The following is a 19,856-nucleotide window of genomic DNA, read 5'->3' as shown; positions in this document are numbered from 1 at the left end:
GAAAACTCATTCCTTTGTGTTTTTAAAAAGTTCTATGTTTATACAATAACGCTGTGAGAACTATCCTCGTACACACGGATCCGCAAAAACTGAAAATGCTGTAGTGTGCATGCCAGGCCAGTAGGTAGTGGTGTAACTTTGCAGTGTAACACCAGTGTAGCACCGCGCACCTGCATACAAACACTTTGGCAGCCACCATTGTTGTTGTTTACCTGTTTGTGCATGGCTGAAAACGTCATAAGCTATGTTTACATGGACACAAATAATCGGAATAAAGGCCAAATCAGGTTAAAAATGCTTCATGTAAACACGTCAATCGGAAGATTGTGATCCGATACGGTCCATTCGAAAAGAAATTTCATTCCGAAAGAGAGAGGTGGTTTATGCCGATCATTATTCCGAACGGCATCCATGTACACATCCATTCGGATCCTGTCTTCCCGGTTGGGGTAAAATTATCTCCACTGCGCATGTGTGTTACGTCAGCGTGATGCGTTTCCGCCTTTGCGGCAGCCAGTCGTTTTTCGACAAGCAGCAAACGGTCCAAAAGGTCCATATTAAAAAAAAAAAAAAAAAAACTACATAAACAGACACTGTGCCAGAGGGGAGGAAAATAAAATGTGAGAGGCACAAAGAGTGAACGAGCTGAGGACGTGCAGACAACGCGGCGTTGGTTTACAACACAGGCGGAAGTACAGCTTCTTCTTCTACTACTATTTCCAGAAAATTAGACGACTCCGCGCATGCCCAAATGATTGATTGTGATCAAACACTTGGTGCATGTATACGCACGTCATGATCGGATCATTTTATTTAGTGTACATGTAAACAGTGGATTTGGAATTTCCGATCAACCAAGGTTTAGATCGGATTGGAGAAATTTTGCGCATGTAAACATAGCTATAGTCACGCGCAAAGTGGGGCCGTGTCGTCATCATTTTCACAAGAATTTCGTTTTTCTCTGTTTTTCTCAGTTTAAATGCAAACGCAAAACAGAAGTTTTCCTAAATCTCCACTCTGGCCAGAGTTTTTAGAAAGAATCGTTTTCAGAGGTGAATTCGCTGTGCGTGTAAAAGAAGGGCACAAACGAAGGGAAATGTCTCTGTTTTCAAAAATACCTGTTTATGTGTAAACGGGCCCTTGATTACACAAGAACTAATCAGATAACCAGACACACCTGGGGAATGAGCTGGAGCAAAAGACAGGAGAACACAGGATAGGCTGAGGGAAACACTGCGAGGGATCAGGACAACCAGGGATAAATGACAGACTCAGGGCAGGTGTGGAACTGGGAGGGGCAAACAAGACTAACGAGACACAGGTGAAACCACTGATAGGAGAGACACAGCCGGGCAAAGGAAACTACACCAAAACACAGAAACAGAAACGAGTTCAACCAAAAAGTCCAAAAACACAAGAAACTAACAACCATGACAATATAGCACTTATAGCACGATGTCATACATTTATCTTTTATGTATCACTATGTAATAGCCTTATAATATTAGGGCAATTATTTATAGTTAAGATGCGCTAGGGTGCTGGGATGTGTGTGTATTCATGAAATGTAGGCCTATTATAAGATTACTTCTTTTGTTGCGTCTCCTAAAGTAAGCTATTGGCCTTTAACTTGGCTGTTAACAGTTACGGTTTACCAAAGTAAGTGCATGTGAGGGGAAGAGGTGAGTTGTTGACTCCACTCCACCAGTCGGCCAATGAGAATCTTGCATGCGTGAGCCTCCTCTCCAGACTAAATGCTAACATATGTCCTTGAAGAAAGCTCCATTCCAAATGTGTGGAAGTTTTTACCTCTTTTTCTTTTTTCTTTTTTTTCATTCATTAATAAAACGTGTTATCCATGTTTTTACAGGCAAAAGTCTGGATTTACAGGAAGGTTTTTGATTGTTTGCTTGCTCAGTTTATTCTTGCCCTTATCCTTCATTAAAAAAAAATGAAATTATTTTCACTGCAGGGATGCACTGGAGTTTCTCAAATTCTCCACCTCCACTACTGTCAAGTTTGTAAGAAGCATGCAAACTATCTCAAGGTAAGGTTTTGTAAAGGAAAAGGGCACAAATTAACGCTTATAATGAAACCAGTATGAGTTTACTTTTGTTTTAATTATTTGTTGTTAGTGGTGAGTTCATAGCATTTATTGACCTCTACATAAATTAATATGATGTTCATTTGATTTACATGAATACATTTTGTTTTTTGTTTTCTGACAAGTAATCATTGTGTAACATCCCCCCCCCCCCCCCCCCCCCCCCCCCCCCCCCCCCCATTACCCCCAAACCTCCCCCTATTCATTCCTCCTGTTCCTCCCTCTCCATCCTCCTCCTTTTTCCTCAGCCACTGGTGGGCATGAAGTGAACGTTCCCTCATCATTTAAATTCAAGTTTTCATTGTAGAGAGCAGTCAAGTCAGGTCAACAGGAACAAGATGGTAAGTAAATACCTTCTTTAAATTATTTCTATTGTAAGTTCATGTAAATGGCTTTTTTTAACAATCCTCTTCACCCACAAGGACCCTCCATTACTTTAACATTGTACACTGATGTTGTTATATAATGGCATTATACTGAGCTGTTTTGCTTGTTTTGTTTTTGTTTTTCTAGACAACATACACAGATAAAGGCGAAAAGGTAGGTAAACTGATTAAGTGTTCTGCTACTGAATAGCCGGCAGAGGTTGTTAAGATATTGGAATCATTAGGGAGTGGAAAATCACTGCATAGGGCTAGTTTATAAGCTTTCTTAGAAATCATCTGTCAGTGATTACATGATCTGTCATCCACTAAACTGCTTTTTTTTTTTTTTTTTTTTTTTTTTCCTCAAGCATGAGCGGGGCCAGTTCCTCTGCTTTGACCACATAACATTCTGGGTTGGAAATGCTAAACAGGTAAAAAAAAAAAATGGCTATTGGTTCTCACAAACCACATATTTGATTAACTGGAGGCGGCACTATCCATCAGCCAGTTAACATCTTGTGTTATTCTATTTAATTTCTCTGCTCTCTGCTTCAACAGGCTGCATCATACTATTGTAATAAGCTTGGATTTGAGCCTCTAGCATACCAGGGTTTGGAGACAGGTAGTCGAGATGTGGTGTCCCACGCTGTCAAACAAGGCAAGGTACAGGATCCCTTGTGCTCCGAATCCCGAAGTAAACTTCATTCCAAATGAAGGAAGAAAGACAGGAAGAAAGTTGATGCTCATATCTGTTGCATGTACCAAAGAGCACTTTTGTTCAAAATCTATGGTTTTCTTGAATAATGTGGAAGCAAATAAAGAAATAAATGAGTTAATAAATTAATGAAATGCATTTTAATGATGGATGGTGATGGAAGTGACAACATGTAAACATTCTGGCTGTTGTCTTCTACAGATCATTTATGTGTTCTCTTCTGCCCTCAATCCTGGAAACAAAGGTATGGCACAATGACAAGACACTCAAGGTTGCATGTACTTTGAGAAACACAAAGGGAATTTATTCTTCATTCTTGAATGTAATAAATGTATACCTCATTGTTTAATGTTTTTGTAACTTTGTGGCTTATTTTCTGTTCTCAGAAATGGGAGAACATTTGGTCAAGCATGGGGATGGTGTCAAAGACATTGCATTCACAGTGAAGGACTGTGACTTCTTAGTGCAGGTGATAATCCTGGCTTCATTGTGGAGGCAGCATTTTCTACCTTTTTGTCATTCTTGCAATATTGGATGATTTTGTTACTTGCCAGCGACAAATACTTTTGGATGAGGGCTTTAACTAAAACTGCGCTGTTTTCAACGCACTATTTTCCCATTTCACAGAAAGCTCGTGAGCGAGGTGCAGTTATTATAAAGGAGCCCTACACCTTGGAGGACAAGTATGGTAGAGTAAAGCTGGCTGTGCTTCAAACGGTATGAGGGGTCATTCATATTCAGTATTCATTCCTGTGCAACCATAATTTCCAACATAATTTTGGGTGGATTGCAACTGTTTCGCTTCAGCGTATTTATGTATTGCAAAGTGTCAGGATAGTAGACATGATTATTTTCTCTGCAGTATGGGGACACCACACATACATTTGTGGAGAGGACAGCATACAGTGGACTGTTCCTTCCAGGCTTCCATCCTCCTTTGTACCGAGACCCTCTCTTAGCCAAACTGTGAGTCTGATGAAAAATGTGTTACTGTTACCAATCAGGCCAATTCTAGGCAGTTGAGTAACATTGTATGCTATGATGGTGATGCTTTGAATAATTTTGCATTCATTTTTCTTTGCAGGCCAAGTGGAAAACTAAACTTCATCGATCATGTTGTAGGAAATCAACCAGACGATGAGATGGTTCCTGTGGTGGAATGGTAAAGTACTGACAAGTATTTCCACAAGGTCTAGTCATACATCTTCCTCACGCATTGGCTTCAAAGTTCAGTGACATGCAATGTAGCTTGGGCAATAACAACATAGATCAACACTGTTGTTTATTCCTGTGGATTCTGGTGTAATTTTCAGAGGCTAAAGTGTGCAGATGGGGGAGGGGTCAAAGGGTGTCTGAGTATTACATAACTCTGTTATTTCCATGAGCCATGTACCACCATGACTTAGCATTTTCCTTGGATGGGTCCCCAGGGCTGTCCACATCTGGATGTTGTTTACATGCCATAGACAAAAAAGGAGGGGCAAGGCAGATCTGTAAATGAGCAAGGTCATTGGATGATTCCCTGAAGAAAGGCGCTGCACAGATTGGGGCTTTTCGTGCGGAAGGGTTTTGTGAAAGTCACACAAAAACAGAAATCCTGTTCAGTTCAATTTAACCTATGTAAATTCTACAAAGCTACTGTATTTCACCAATTAATCGCTGGGCCACAAATAGCCGCCTGGTTCTTTTAAATGCCTGGGGTTCTGCGCCCATTTTGCGTATTAAACGCCCACCCGAATAACCGCTGGGACGATTATTTGCGTTATATTGAGGTAAACCCAAAATTAGGCTATTCACCTTATTTTTGCAAAAGTAAACAGTTAGCCACACAATAACTGTGCGGCGCTTCCGTTTTCTGTCAAAATAAGAGAGCTAGCTAATGTTAGAAAAAAGGGTGTACCGTAATCTTAAATTGACCGACTAACTCTTATTTTGACAGAAAACGGAAATGTCAGAGGGAACAACTCGCAGCGCGAGCAGTTTGCACTGTTTGTATGTACAGATACAGTATGTTTACTTTATGCTTTTCAGTACTTTTGTACTAAAAAATATGTTGGACAGTAACTGTCATCACATTAATGGCCTGGTGCAGGTCTGTGTAAAAATAAATAAAGGCCTGCAGCGAATAGGCGCCTGGTTCTTTTAAACGCCTGGGGTCCAAGTTGATTTTGCGTATTAAACGCCCAGGCTATTAATTGGTGAAATACGGTATATAGAACTGTGTAATCCAGTGCATGATGTTTGACTTGACTCCCTTGTGGTTCTTAATATCTGGTTCATGATATAACAGGTATCAGAGAAACCTTCTCTTTCATCGCTTCTGGTCGGTGGATGACAAGCAGCTGCAGACAGAGTTCAGTGCCCTGCGCTCCATTGTGGTGGCAAACTATGAGGAGACTGTGAAGATGCCCATTAATGAGCCTGCCATTGGGAAGCGCATGTCTCAAATCCAGGCATGTTTCTTTTTTTTCTAAACTCTAATTTAACAGCGTTCACACTCATTTAATAAGAGATAAAATGACTGAGATGGCTGTTAAGTACTTGCAGTCCAAAACTGACTAACCCACTGGCTTATGGATTAGAAACTCTAAGTGTAATATATTGACAAAGGACTTGAGTTGGTTAGGGGTACATGAAAGATGTCCTGTCCTCAAATGTGTTCACCAATAGGAGTATGTCGAGTACTATGGAGGGCCGGGAGTGCAGCATATTGCCATGAATACATCGGATATCATCCCTGCAGTAAGTACACAGGATGCTCTGTTTCCTCCTATGTCCAATAAAGGGAATATCATGAATACAGCAGCAAGAGCAATTCTTGATTTTTCTCTCTATTGTAGATCCGTAACCTGAAGGAGCGTGGGATGGAGTTTATGTTTGTACCAGACACTTACTACGAACAGCTGAAAGAGAAACTGAAACACTCAAAGGTCAAAATCTCAGAGGACCTGGATGTTTTGCAGGTCAGAATTATATTTTTTTCCAGGACTGAGGAAATTATATTTCCCAAGCATTTAATAAAAACTATCAGTTGTTTTAAATGTTTTAAACTCCCATTGATAATGCCAGGATTGGCCACATTGCCAGAACAGCCTTGGTCACTAAAACTGCAAGAAGTTGACCACACCCAGGAGAGGTGTGGTTGCCAGGTTTTTGGTGCCCTGGCTTCCACTACTGCCATGAAAATAGGGCCCTTAGTTTTATTTAATAACTTATTTGTTTCCTGTTTTCATTATGGTTCAGTCTGTTCACTCTGTAACCACGTTGAGTATAATGCAATGCAATTTGACAATAATTTGACAACAAGTGCGATGATGTGTATACAGCATGATAATAAACCTGGAGTCATGCAGTTATCTTCATGAAGCAAGTCCTTACAATATAATCTTGTAATACCATGTCCTACTTGTGTCCAGGAGCTGAGGATCTTGGTGGACTATGACGACAATGGCTATTTACTCCAGATTTTCACCAAGCCAGTTCAGGATCGCCCCACTGTGTTCTTGGAAGTTATTCAGAGACATAATCATCAGGTGAGGGAGTCATAGAATAACACATTCTCATGAGAAAATTCATATTATACTGATGTCTTATTATCAAAAGGCTGTTTATTAAAGGTTGCAGTTAGCTAGGAAATCAATGCAAGCTTTAATACATGGTTTATGTTTTTGTCCACAGGGTTTCGGTGCAGGAAATTTCAAGTCTCTTTTTGAAGCCATTGAAGCAGACCAGGACGCCAGGGGAAATCTGACTATCATGACACCAAATGGAGAGTCAAAGCACATGTGAATCCAGCTCAGTGATACATCTGCTTTTCTCTCCAGGATGCCTCTGTTCCCGTCACTCCGAGCTACAGGATTTTATTCTGAAGAGGCTCTACCTAGGGTCATGTTTACAACATATACAATATATTAAGTGCAAACTCTTCCTGATATGAGGCATGTTAATAAACAATTAAACGTGATTATGGTGTATTGGTTCTTCTTACTCCATTTTGTGTTTTGTGTCCAGTTTTCTTCAATTTAGCATTTATTCTAGAAAGTACTGCACTGTCATATTTCTTGTGTGTATATGTAAGAGCAACTTTGGTAAATTTCAGTCATCAAGTGGGGGCATCTTCATAATGCATCAATACAATAAACAATTTCATTTCCCCCAAGAAAACAAGACAGCTGATATAATAAAAAGCTTGATGCAAGCAAAACATCATTTAAGCTCTCATAAATGAAAACATTTTACTATATATGTATGTATTCATTTGGACATTAAACTTTGTCAAGGTCAACAGATTTACTGTAACTACCAAAATAAAGTTCCAGGTGCTTGGTCCCATCTCTGGTTCGTTAAAGGTTTAACTTGTGCAGAGCGCTGCACTCAGAACACAAATTGCTCTTCAAGCCACATTTCAAATGTCTGTTTTTGTGTTACAGTACATCAAGTAGCTGTCAAATTTATGGTAAAGGCGTGGAGATAATGCACCACAGCAGGGATCAGTTCAGAGAGCCCCGGCAGCTGCCTGCTCCACACAGACAAGGAATCTTCTCATCTTCAAGGGGAAACTTGTAGTCGTATGTTATCTCCTCATTGATGCTGATTGGCTGCCGGGAGTAGATCACTATCTTCTTCTGAGATTCCACAGTGATGATCTTTGCATAGCAGTTTGGCTGAAACACAAAAGAGAGCCAGGTAGAGAGGTCTCTAACAAAAATGTTATTTTTCATGAAAATGATGGATCCTATTGATTGAATTGGAACATCTTTAGAATCACTTTAATCTCCAACAAAAACAAATGTGCAATTATCTGTCGGTGATGGTCCTGTTCCAAATAAACAGTAAATGACTATAGACCATCTCTATTGACGTCTGTGATAAAGAACTGTTTTGAGAGGTTCATCATGTCTCCACTGAAAGAGGAAGACCGCCCTGCAGTAGACTCATCACTTTGCATACAAGCACAAACGAGACATGGACAATGCTATCAGCACCTTGGCCCACCTTATCTCTAAACAACTGGAAGCATCCTTATTTTATACAACACGTATTTGGTGATTCTCTGTTTTATCACTCTACAGCCTTAGTGATGAATTAAGAAGCTAACAGAGCTGACTGTCAACCCTGTGACTAACTGGTTTCACTCTATGACCCACTGGAGAGCAGGGTTACCCTCTCGGTTGGTTGGTCTGTCAGCAGTTCAGTCCAGAGGGGCATATCTCCACATCTATGTGGTGGATCACCATAAATTTAAGTGAAAAAATTCATGGCGCCTAGAGGACAAAACTCAGCAATTTGAGCGACCCCATGAGCTTCCCTCAAGCACCACCAACATGCCAATAATTTTTTTTTTGTCTTGCACATTTATGTCTCAAAAACTACATACCATTTCCATAGAGTCTGACTACAACATTCATGTTGGGTAGATAATGGTACTTGTCAGTTTTGGTGACTATGACGTTCCCTCTTGTGCCACCTGCAGGCCCAACAGGGCATCTGCGTTAGAAATAATGTCCTGGTTTAGCTGCACACAGCAGGTAGTATTAATGGTAAGTACTTGTGTATCACAAGGCTTTATTAGCTCTCCTGTGTTATTCACTCTGTATACAAATGAGTTCAGGAGCAATTATCTCAACAATTATGTGGTTAAATTTGAGGTCTTTTGCAGAACAGATAGGGCTTGTCAGGTCCCCACTCAGAGACAGAGAGATTTTATGAATAGTTATGAGAACCATCTAATTTTGAACATAATAAAATAGTCCAGTCATTTTATGAAAAAAAACTATTGCGAGAAGCAAACTCAAGTGTTTTTGTATCCTCAGTATGTCCTGAGTGAGGGGGAAAAAGTCTTGAAAAAAAAAAGTTTTGAAAATCACCTATAAATGACCATATAATACCAAAAAACACAGGTGTTTATCAAATCAGATAATGTGTGATATATATGTGTAAACAGAATAAGCAGGTTAGAGCAGGTTCTGTGTTGTCTACCAGGTCTTACTCACATTGCAGCTGTGGTTGATAAACCTGGCTAAGTTCCCACACTTAGTGGCATCAATGATGGCATCCTGAGCAATCCGGAACATATAGCTACTTCCAATGCCTTCATCCTCATAACGCTTCTCCCGCATGTCGGCAATGACCTGGGATGGAAGAGAACAAATAAGCCTATTCATGGGAGTCATATTAATCCAATCTTAATCCAGGTTAGTTTTTTTAATCAACACCGCACTGTTCACATTCATAAAATAACACAAGAGTTTGAAACCACCCAGAACCACCACACCGCTGGGGACCGCTGGGCCACCGAGGTGATCCACAGGGACAATCTGAGGATAAGTGCCTGACAGTGTGGTGTTTCTCAGTCTTTTTCCCTGCTGCACAAATGATTCTGCCATCCCAGCATTCAGCATGTTTGTCTCACCTGTCTGATGGTCTGACCCACATACTCAATCACCATCTCATCTGCTGCTATAGGCTCCATGGCGAACAGGCCCCACTCGTGGATGTGGCTGCGGCAGAAACGGATCCTCTTTTTGCGGAACTGAAGCACAATGATATTTCAGTCAGGACAGCTCACATATTGATATTAACAATTTCTTGACCTGTGGCTCATGAAGAGGTTCATTTCCAAATGAAACATGAGCGCTCAATAACATCTGACTTCAGTTCATCTACTGACATCAGAGTAAGCTCTAGGAATTCCAAATTAGTTTTACCTTTCTCAGTGAGGTTTTTTTGTAGAGCCAAATGTTAGCCTTTTATCAGTGAATATCTTCACAAATTACTAACTTACTTTGAGCTGGTTGAATTTGACCAGGTCGCTATCACAGCTGAATGAGGACAGCAGGCGGCGTTGTTCAGACCTGAAATCTGACCCAGCGCGCAGAGGGGCCGGCGGCCGGGCTGGGATGCATATCCCCTGCTCAAACACAGAACTCTGACTCAGTGCACTGGATGTGAGAAACTGGGCAGAGAGATAACCATAATTTGCCCCACAGTACCTGAGTGCTTGCAGTTGAGGTGTCTGTGGGCAGCCATGTGGTGTTCAGATATTTCAGTTTATCTTTCCTGCTGATTTTGTAGAAGCCCTCGCTGCGGGCACATCCAGTCATGTGTTTCTGCTGACAGAAGCTGTGTTCCTCGCTCTTCTCTGCTGACACTCTGGTCAGTGAGGAGTGCTTAAGGAGCTTTAACAGAGTCTGATTCATGACAAGCCCAGTCTGGTACTGTGTATCTATCAGATTATGCTTTATTGACTTTTTACCTCACTTTATCAAGGCTCAGAAAATCATGACCAGAACATGAACTGTTTTAGCAAACATTTAGAGTTTCATGCCAATTTGAAAACTATAATAAGACCTTCTGTAATAAAAGGACTGCTGCCATGAAGCAAAAACCAATAAACTAAAGCTCTCTTTTGATCCTTTACTTATAACAGCTGAGTCAGGCAAAAACAATATATATATGGCATTATGAAATTAAACTCTTCATTTGTTAACAACTTTTCCTGTTAACAATATTTTTTTATTTCTTCATGGCAGAATTGATTTATTCTAATTCTAACTGCAGCCCTATTTTAAAAGCTTCATTTAAAAATAACTAATATAAACAACCTATATGTGTTATGCCATCTGTCATGCTCTCTTCATACATTATTACTGACTTAGCAAACTAAGCAAATTCATTTGAATTCTCCCCCTGTCTGTTTAAAAGGATATAAGGATGATGTATCCAGATGGTGTCACTGAGCCAACCAAAAGCATTATCTTGCTGTTTCAGCCTCTCATATGTAATGTGCAGCAGGCCTGCATCTTCTTCATCAAGGCCCTTCTTCCAAACAGAGTGGAGGATTCTCATCTCTTCACATAGTGAACGGCACCTGTAAGGACCTTTGAGAGAAGAAAGTGAAGCAGTGACTCTTTTTAGTGATCGCTGTCGCTGCCGTTGTCGCAGTTTCCTCCTCTTTCTCCTCATCTTCTGCCACCTCCTTTGTTCTCTCAAAAGTAAGAACCTCTCTGTCTCTCTCCTGCTCTCCTCATGCAGGAGGCCCGGCATATTTTCCAACCCCTGCAATGGCTTGGTCCTCACACCTGCACTCATCCACACACCCTTCTCATCAGGAGTGTCTGCTGAGGACTCAGAGAGTCTGCAGGGAGAGGACACTACGATGGGGGAGCCTGTGAGAGACTCATCACACAGCAGAGGGAAGAAAACATTTCCTCCCTGTGAGGTGGTCATCATTCGTGCCCTCTTCTGGTGGGCTGTTGTTCTTCCAGGAGTTCGTGGGGTACTAGTATAAAGATTGTTGGATTGAAGGGATTGAAAGGAGAGCGGGCTACTGAGAGGTGGACTCCTCACTGTGCTTGCCTCTGACAGAGTTGTCTCTCTGCCCGGTGTTGCTGGAGCTCTCCCAGAGCTGTATGGAGTCCATCTACCTCTCTCCTCTGCACCGGGTGTTTTGGGCATGTCCTCGTTGACTGTGTAGGAGACCTGCAGCTCGGAGGGAGACAGGGCAGCCTCACTGCTTGCTGGAGAGAAAGAAAGGAGTTCATCCATGCAGTCCCCAGTCTCAACATGAGCCACTATGCCCTGACCTGGAGTGTGTGGACGTTCCTCCACCTCCACAGCAGAGGGCGTTGTTTTATGCCTTATCGGCAGCTCAGGGTCACTGTCTATTAAGTAGCCAGAAGGAGTGAGGGGCCTTTCCATGTTATCGAGTGACTCCATCCTCCATTCAGGGCTCTCTACCTCCACATCAAAGTTAGGCTCCACCACTAAAGATCAATCACAGGAAAGTTATATTTTAGGCACATCTTCAATAACATCTTCAATCTTGCAAGTAATACATCTTTTTATTATAAATATAATTCATGATGATCAAGTTACTGGAGCTACGATCTGTGCCCAAGATAATCTAACAATTACCCCCCACACTTAATATGTATGAAGCTGACCTTGGTCAAATAATATCTGGAAATATTTTTCATACTTTGTTTTTCTGCCTTTGGTGCCAGAAAGTTGAGAAAACAGTGCTGAATTTACTTTTGGGGTTGAAACCACAATAGTAGGTTTAGCATATTTTTTGTCACTTTCACTGAAACCACCTACACTGTCTTGATACAGTTAACCCAAACCATCTGCTACTCAAAGCAGGTAAATTATAATGCACTAAATGCTATGAAATTAATTATTTGCACATCCTGGGATACACCAAACTGGGCATATAACCTGGAATTCCTATAGGTGATGGAGGCGTGAGGCTATCCTGGCGGTCGCTGGTTACAAAGTCCATCACAGCATCCAGATCACTGGGGTCATGTTTACATGTGTACAGGTCATCTTGTGGTTCCCTCCTTTGAAGCCCCTCTGACCAGTCATGCAGACCCAGCTCCAGCTCAGCACCGGGGGTAAGAGGAGCTGAGGGGGTGACTGGGGGCTCTAAGTCCATTGATTCCTCATCTGGTGGTATCTCTATGCAGCTGTCCTCCATGTCTTCATCCTCCTCAGAGCTGAGGTCAGAGTAAGATGAGTTGCCAGTGCTCTGTGTGGAGTAAGAGTCAGAGGACTCAAAGTCTGATGAGTAATCACTTTCCTCTGAGGAGCCCGTCTCTGAAAGAATCTCTTCAGTTGAAAAAAATAGAAAATTTAGTAGACATTTCTTATTTACTTAGTTAACAGTTACAAAGTGTTACAATTGCATGATCTTTTAACATACCACTATCTGAGAGTTGCACTCCATCAGTAGCTTTGGAGATGATGATGTCTTTACCCTTGGAGTACTTTTGCACCGCCTCCTCTTCCTCCTCATCATCAAGCTCACCTCTGTTACACTTATTCAAAATACAAGACAAACCAGTTACACTATGCCGTCTTAAATATTTCATATTCTTTAATCCGGAATTTTTTGACCATGTAAACATGACTTTTTTACCCTTTGTAACTCATGACAACCCATCACAAGTTAGATACTGTAGTCAATGTTAAGATTTTGCAAAGTGAAAGTTAACTTTCAAATTCAAAAACAGTAGTAGGGTGAAAATCTGAATTGGGTGTCTGTATTTTTTTAGGTATTTTGTTTACAATCAGCATACTTTTCATGCCAAATCCTTATTTACCTGGACTTTAGGAGCGTCATCAACTAGCACAGGTTCCTCTTTGTCTAACATAGTTTCAGTATCAATACTTTTATTGTCCTCTTCTTCGTCTTCATCATCACTGTCAAGCTCAAGTGGTCTTGCATGCCTGCGTTTTAGAGCTGAAGAGCCACCTCCCTCTGGCTGAAGTCTTGCTCTATCATCCCCTAATTTCACTTCAAAAGTGACATGGAAGGAGAGGAACACATTTAAGCAATGTACACTCCTGAAGTAGACAATCAATTTAAGTAAAATAAATGGAATTTAACTACATTAAAAACACTTACCAGAATTTGTTAGCTGATCACTTTCATGGGTAGAGGACAGCACATTTTTTGGCTCCTCCAGTGTAGCAAGACAATGACCTTTCCTTTTAACCTGCATGAGCAAGATAGGTAACCTTATATGTTGTAAGCTGTGGTATCATTCCAAAGGTCTGGTGTGTTTTATACGTGTTTTAAACGATTAATGATTTTTGGGTTACCTTGAAGGAAGGTAGTTGGATTTTTTTGCCCTGTCCAATGATGTGACTGAAGTCTTTTGTTGATCTGGTCCCTTCTTCCACTGATCCCACCCCAATTTTCAAAGGAGCCACTGCGATCTTAGAGATGAAACAACATATTAGCAATAATACTGAACTTAGTACCAGACAAAGCTGTTAGACTATGTTCATCATCATCAAAGATTGTTGAACAACACAGAACAATTTCTTTACTCAACTTAATAATATTCAATAAAAAAAATGTAAATTACAGGAATGCTTCCAAAAATAAATTTCATGACCTTACCTTTGCTTTCTTCTCCTGACAGTCCCACCATTCATCAAATAGCCTGAAAGCAACGCTCTCAACCATTCTACGTGTCATGTCTCTCTTAATGATGGACTTCAGTTCTTCCATGATGACTTCCAAAACCTTTTCCACTGTGATTTTATGAGAGCTCTCCTTAATGGACAGGTACCCTGGAGGTGGCACCAAGGGGTTGAACATGGGAAAAGGTAAACTGGGCCAGGGCGGTCCACAGAATGATAAAGGTGCACTGCAAGGCCTTGGGGGATTCTCCTTGTAAAAACGCTCCATGTGTAAGGGGTAGGGATGAACAGGGTGTGCAACAGAGGGTGGAGCAATCAAAGGTGGTGGGGGCCCAAACAAAGTGGGTGGGGGTGGAATAGGGGGAGGAGGCACAGGGATGCAGGTGTGATGGCCTGGAGGTGGCAGCCATGCTGGAGGAGGAAAGGGAATGGTACCACTTGGCAGGCAGACTGGGAAAAGTGGCATAGAGGGGGGAACAGAAGAAATGGGAAAAGGGGTGACTGGTGGGTGGGATTGCATAGAAATGGTGGCCCAGGGAGGTTTGGAGGAAAGGTGCTGAGTGGTGTTATTGAGACTGGAAAATGCAGAAGACTGAGCAGGGGAGGAGAGTTCTTTGGTTTGTATCAAAGGTCTAGATTGTTTATTAGACCCCTCCTTGTGCTCATTTAGTACAAGTTCCTGTGAGTAAAAAACAAGAAATTATGTCTAATTCATGAATGAAGCACATCAGCACACAATGACAACTATAAAATATGTGTCCATTACCTGAAAATACAGATTTTATAAATGCACTATTTGACAACAGTATTATGTATGTGTGTAAGATATGTTAGGACTCTATTTACATTACCTGAGGACATGATGACTGCAGCCTTTTTACATCTTTCTTTGAGCGATACTTGTTTACATTAGCCCTTCTTTTTATACGTGTGAGATGTGAGGAAATGGGAGATGGGGAGTTTGTCAAATAGGAGGCAACAGTTTGGACAGGCTCATCCCCTTCATTGTCAGGGGTTGTTGCACTGACATTCATTACAGCACTGTGAGAAGTCTGCTGGATGTTTGTGGGGGATCCACCAAGTGCTGGAGTGCAGTCAAGTGAGTAATCTAAGGCAGCTAAGCAAGGTGAAGTGGGGCTGTCCTGCTGATGAACAGCAGCCTCTGAAGCCCTGCCATCAATGAATGAGGTGTCAGTGCTCTGGCTCTTTTTTAGCATCATTTCAATGCGGGAGTCTAAGCTGTCTACCTCTGGATGGGGGCTTCCAGAAAACGCATTACTTGCAGGCAGTGATGACTCTGTGGTGCATCCTTTGTAGGCAGGTGGGCAGGACGCTGCCGCCTGCCTCTCAGGGGTGACATTAATGCTTAAGATGCTGAGTGAGTTGCAGTTCAAAGGTAAAGCTTTAGAGATAGTAGTGACCTCCTCCCTGGACTCCTGATTAGGAGGGGAAAAGGGAAAGGAAGGCTCTGCACTGCTGTCAACAGAGGTTTGTGAATCCTGACTGCACATGGAAGGCTGCTGGCGGTTACCTGGATTTTGTATCTGGGCATGAAGGAGAGGTGGCTGTGGTTTGAAATGCTTTAAAATGTAGGTGAGGTCTGAGCTTTTACGGGATCTCCCATGATATCTTGTGGGTTTGCGATAGACGATCTCTTGTCTTGATGGTTTGTGAACACTATTGGTGGTGGGCTCCCCCTGGAAGACTGGAGTCCCCTGAAGGCTGGCGTAGCAGGAGTCCTGGGACAGGGGAGTTCCACACAGCCGAGGAGTATGGGGACTTCCCTGAGAACCCGGTGTAAGTCCAAAGCTACAAGGCGTGTCCCACCAAATACTGGAGTAGGCTGTGTCCAGAGAGAGAGGTGTAGCGATGCTGGTGGGGCTGGAAATGTTCCCCCGTCGATGTATAAGTGTGCTACCCTGTAAGGGATGTTGCACAAGGATTCAAATCAACCAGATGAAAGAAAATACAGGAATCTTAAAATACATATTAACAGCTGGACTATAAATATTAAATTATGGAAATAAAATTACTTCAGCGCTCAAAGTGTAGCTAGCAAGCAGCCTTAAGAAACATTAAAAATTACAGCAAATTACCGGCAAATTGTCAATAAGGCTCTGAAGAGTTTGCTCACTGCTTCCCACTGGCAATGTCCAAGGGGTATAGAGCCCACTTAAAAGAAGCTGGAGATAACGCATCCTGTTTTCACCTGAAGAGGGTTACAAGTTATGGTGGCTCAAACTTAAGGCTGACAATAACTATTAGAGATTTGACCAAAATATTATAACTTCATTACAAAACTAAAAAAAACACTATGAAATCAGCCTTACCTTTTGGATCAATCTCCACATGAATAATGTTCCCCATCACTGAAATCCGATGGAGGTGCTGAACAGCGTCTTTTGCAGCCCTGACCGTGTCAAAAATCACTTTGGCAATTCCCAAGTGCTTCTTGGTTTTGGGATTGTAAAAGATTTCCACTTCTTCGACGTGTCCGTATTTTTTGCACATGTCAGTCAGGAAGCCCTCCCTGACATTGTCGTTAAGCCTGCAAAATGTCACTTCTTTGGGAGGAATAGGGCCCACATAACATTCATCAATCTGGAATAACAAATAGGTCAACAAATAATAGTACTAGTAATAACAGTAACATTAATTATGCAATAAACAGTACAAATAACTATAGACACTATAACAATAATAAAAAATCTATAATAACACTAATATGTCTTGTTCTACAACCTTGTTATTATTAACGTCATTCTCTTATCAATATAGCAGCAATATTGTTGCTGTTGTAGAGAGAATGACCATGGCTAATATTAATAACAACTGTGGACACTAATAATAATAAATGATAATAACACTAATGCATCTTGTCCTGTAACCTTACTATAACTATCATTGTTATTACTATTATTGTTATTATTCATATTATTATCATTATTCTCATATCAATATAGTAGTAAAAGCAGTATTTTTTTTTTACCATTGTAGGGACCATGACCATGCCCAATATTAACAATAACTATAGCTCATAGTTAATTGTATAGCAATAACAATAACTAACAATAATCACTGATAAAAACACTAATACATCTTGTTCTACAACCTTACTATTATTGTTGTTATCATCATCATTATTCTCATATTAGTATAGTACTAAAAGCAGTATTTTTAGTGGTGTAGAGACATGGCCATGCCCAGCATTAACAATAACTATACCTAATATTTGTTATAGCAATAACAATAACTAACAACAACAACAACAACAATAATAATAATAATAATAATAATAATAATAATAATAGGTCTTGCTCTGCGACCTTACTATTATCATCATTATTATTATTAGTGGTAGTAGCAGTAGTGCTGATATTCTCATATCACAGTAGTAACAGCGGTATTTTTGCTGTTATGTGGCTGAACTCCACACCTTAAACCTGGGGACTACGAGGTCAGTGCTGTCACATCTGCTCCACAGGCGGCGGACACGGGGATCTCTGACCGCGGCCACAGGAAACACTCCTAAATCCTCCACCTGCTGAGGAGCGAAACAAACAGCCGTGCTTGTGGAAGTGCTACACAACATATGAGAGCGGAGGGCTTGTATGAGAACAGGGAGATTTGAAAAATGCTCACGGGGATGTTGAAGTGCTGCCCATCATAACGGTACACTTTGTAGAGTCCGTTTGTCAGCGAGGGGTCAATTATCAACTTGCAACTTCTCCACTGCCTAGGCGCTGCGTCTCTCCCGCTAGGCTCTTGTTGTTCGCTTTCCATTACATTCGCCAAAACCTGGTAAACAAACAAACACACACAAACACACAGAGACACATACACACAAACGGTGGTATAGCCGCTAGCTTGCTCCAGCCTCCATTGCAGGTTAACACGCCCCAACAGGTGATGGAGAGCATCACCTGGCTCTTTCCCATAAACCCACGATTAGGTTTTTTTTTGTTTTTTTTAAAGCTGTAAAGTCAAACGTAAATCATACAAGATATATATATTTTAACAAAGACATATGTTGTTTTCTCATCGCCCTTACCTGTACCAAAATGTCATCCTTTGATGGCCCTACATCCTGCACCTGTTGACGGCGTGATTTGCCCAGGATTTTCCCTGTGTACCGAAGGTCGCCCAAGTTTCATTATGGATCATTCCGCCAAGTGACTGCGACAACATATAGATCCCTCAGTAAGACTGACGAAAACAAAATGGAGGGTTTTGAAGGGAATTTTTATTAACGTTGATTTTAATCACCCTAATTATACCTTTGATGGTGGGATACCCAAGATATACCCACATTACAGGCAATGTCACCAGAAAATGACTAAAGTATCCTTTAGGCCTTGTTACAGAGAATTGAAGAGTGCCTGATTCTTTCACAAATTAATGTGAAATCCATGGCTATGGAGCTGAATGGCGAAATTTTCTGTGAAATTTACTAATTTACAGACCAGTCACAAATTTAAACCAGTGAAACCAAACAACTGAAACCTGTAGCCCTATGTCTACACATATTTATTTATTTCTTCATTTATTTATTTATTTTTATTTGGCATGGGAACCAAACCATACAGAATCAACCATCTATCACTGAGCTTATGCCATGTTTTTTTGTTTGTTTTGTTTGTTTGTTTGTTTGTTTGTTTGTTTGTTTGTTTTTTTGGTCAGATGAGTCTACATGTCCTGACTTTGGCCTTAATCGATCCTTTGCAATTTGGAATGGCGAACCTTCAACATCAAATGTTATTTTAGCCTGTTTGCTGAATGTGTCCATCATGTGTTACAATAGCTGCTTGGTTATTATCTTCGTTAGTATTGTCTGTCTGTCAGTTTGTCTGTCTGTGGCTAATCTGCCACCGGGCCTTTGAATCTATTTTTTTGTGCACAGTTCTGACTGTAGGATGAAGAACGTCATGGTTGCAATGATCCAAATCCTTTTCAAAACGTTTATTTTTGCTCCTTCTGCTCTCTCTCTCTCTTCATTCACTGTCTAGCTTGCTCAACCACTGCTGCTCTCTCTCTCTCTCTCTCTCTCTCTCTCTCTCTCTCTCTCTCTCTCTCTCTCTCCCTCTTGCTTACCAGGTCGCTATACACAGCTCATCTTTTTATCATATTTTGGCCATGTTTGGTATGATCAGCAGTGGAAAAAATCCAGGACATGTGTCGCATTTTTTGGGTGAATTTATAAAACGTGTTGCAAGCTACAAATGACTGGTGAGCCACAAGATCCAGAGCACTGGTGTAGTGTGTGTATTATTGTAAGTGAAACACAGTGAAACAGCTAAACTTGAGAGGCTTGGGGAGTTTTATGTTATATTTTCTATGCTGTACTGTATTATATTTGAAACGTGCAGTGATTTATTTTGTAATTAGAAAAGCATTTGACAATACAATACAATTTCAGCACATAGGCCATAGTCTGGGAAAGCGGTGATACAGCCGGTGGAGATCTGCACTCTTCTATAGTCAGATATTCATTCCATACTAATGACAGGGAGCTGTAGACAATGACATGATCATTTTTGTCATTTGGCTGCTTAAATACTTGAGCTGCTCAAACTGGAGGTAGGACAGACTCTTAAGAGGGTGGGACTACCAGCAGGTTTACATCAGGGTGTGGAGACTCCTGTTTCCTAACATTTCTAAGCCATCTCATCAGGTCACACAGCCTCCCGCATGATGGTGTGTATGAAGTGGAGTCAGGGGGACGTCTATCTTGGCTCTA

General features: G+C 41.2%; 2 protein-coding genes across 3 annotated transcripts; one reads left to right on the top strand and one right to left on the bottom strand.

The window, feature by feature from the left end:
- The first annotated feature begins 1,768 nt into the window (after window positions 1-1,768).
- Window positions 1,769-7,119, top strand: LOC115365951 (4-hydroxyphenylpyruvate dioxygenase-like). Of its 2 annotated transcripts, XM_030061188.1 has the most exons (16): window positions 1,769-1,793; window positions 1,973-2,047; window positions 2,353-2,445; window positions 2,618-2,644; window positions 2,838-2,900; window positions 3,028-3,132; window positions 3,386-3,428; window positions 3,571-3,653; window positions 3,812-3,901; window positions 4,047-4,150; window positions 4,269-4,346; window positions 5,475-5,637; window positions 5,855-5,926; window positions 6,025-6,147; window positions 6,601-6,717; window positions 6,863-7,118. In XM_030061188.1, the coding sequence occupies exons 3-16, from the start codon at window positions 2,443-2,445 to the stop codon at window positions 6,971-6,973; spliced, it is 1,182 nt and encodes a 393-aa protein (XP_029917048.1). In that variant the 5' UTR covers window positions 1,769-1,793; window positions 1,973-2,047; window positions 2,353-2,442; the 3' UTR covers window positions 6,974-7,118. The 2 variants fall into 2 exon arrangements, with proteins under 2 accessions (XP_029917048.1, XP_029917049.1); XM_030061189.1 differs by lacking the exons at window positions 1,769-1,793; window positions 1,973-2,047 and having other exon boundaries at window positions 2,380-2,445; window positions 6,863-7,119.
- Window positions 7,120-7,238: 119 nt separating this feature from the next.
- Window positions 7,239-18,273, bottom strand: LOC115364681 (histone-lysine N-methyltransferase SETD1B-A-like). The gene is made up of 17 exons (XM_030059218.1): window positions 18,253-18,273; window positions 17,762-17,917; window positions 17,556-17,654; window positions 16,450-16,720; window positions 16,216-16,328; window positions 15,399-15,858; window positions 14,097-14,569; window positions 13,596-13,686; window positions 13,291-13,484; window positions 12,891-13,005; window positions 12,404-12,796; window positions 10,892-11,949; window positions 10,177-10,350; window positions 9,969-10,094; window positions 9,597-9,716; window positions 9,178-9,315; window positions 7,239-7,848 (listed from the first exon to the last, which is right to left on the bottom strand). Exons 1-17 carry the CDS (start codon window positions 18,271-18,273, stop codon window positions 7,675-7,677), a joined length of 4,176 nt encoding a protein of 1,391 aa, XP_029915078.1. The 3' UTR covers window positions 7,239-7,674.
- Window positions 18,274-19,856: the final 1,583 nt, after the last annotated feature.

Source organism: Myripristis murdjan, chromosome 9 (genome assembly GCF_902150065.1).
Source record: "Myripristis murdjan chromosome 9, fMyrMur1.1, whole genome shotgun sequence".
NCBI classification, from domain to species: Eukaryota; Metazoa; Chordata; class Actinopteri; order Holocentriformes; family Holocentridae; genus Myripristis; species Myripristis murdjan.
The sequence above is the reverse complement of the archived record's forward strand: the minus strand, read 5'-3'. Positions and strand labels throughout refer to the sequence as shown.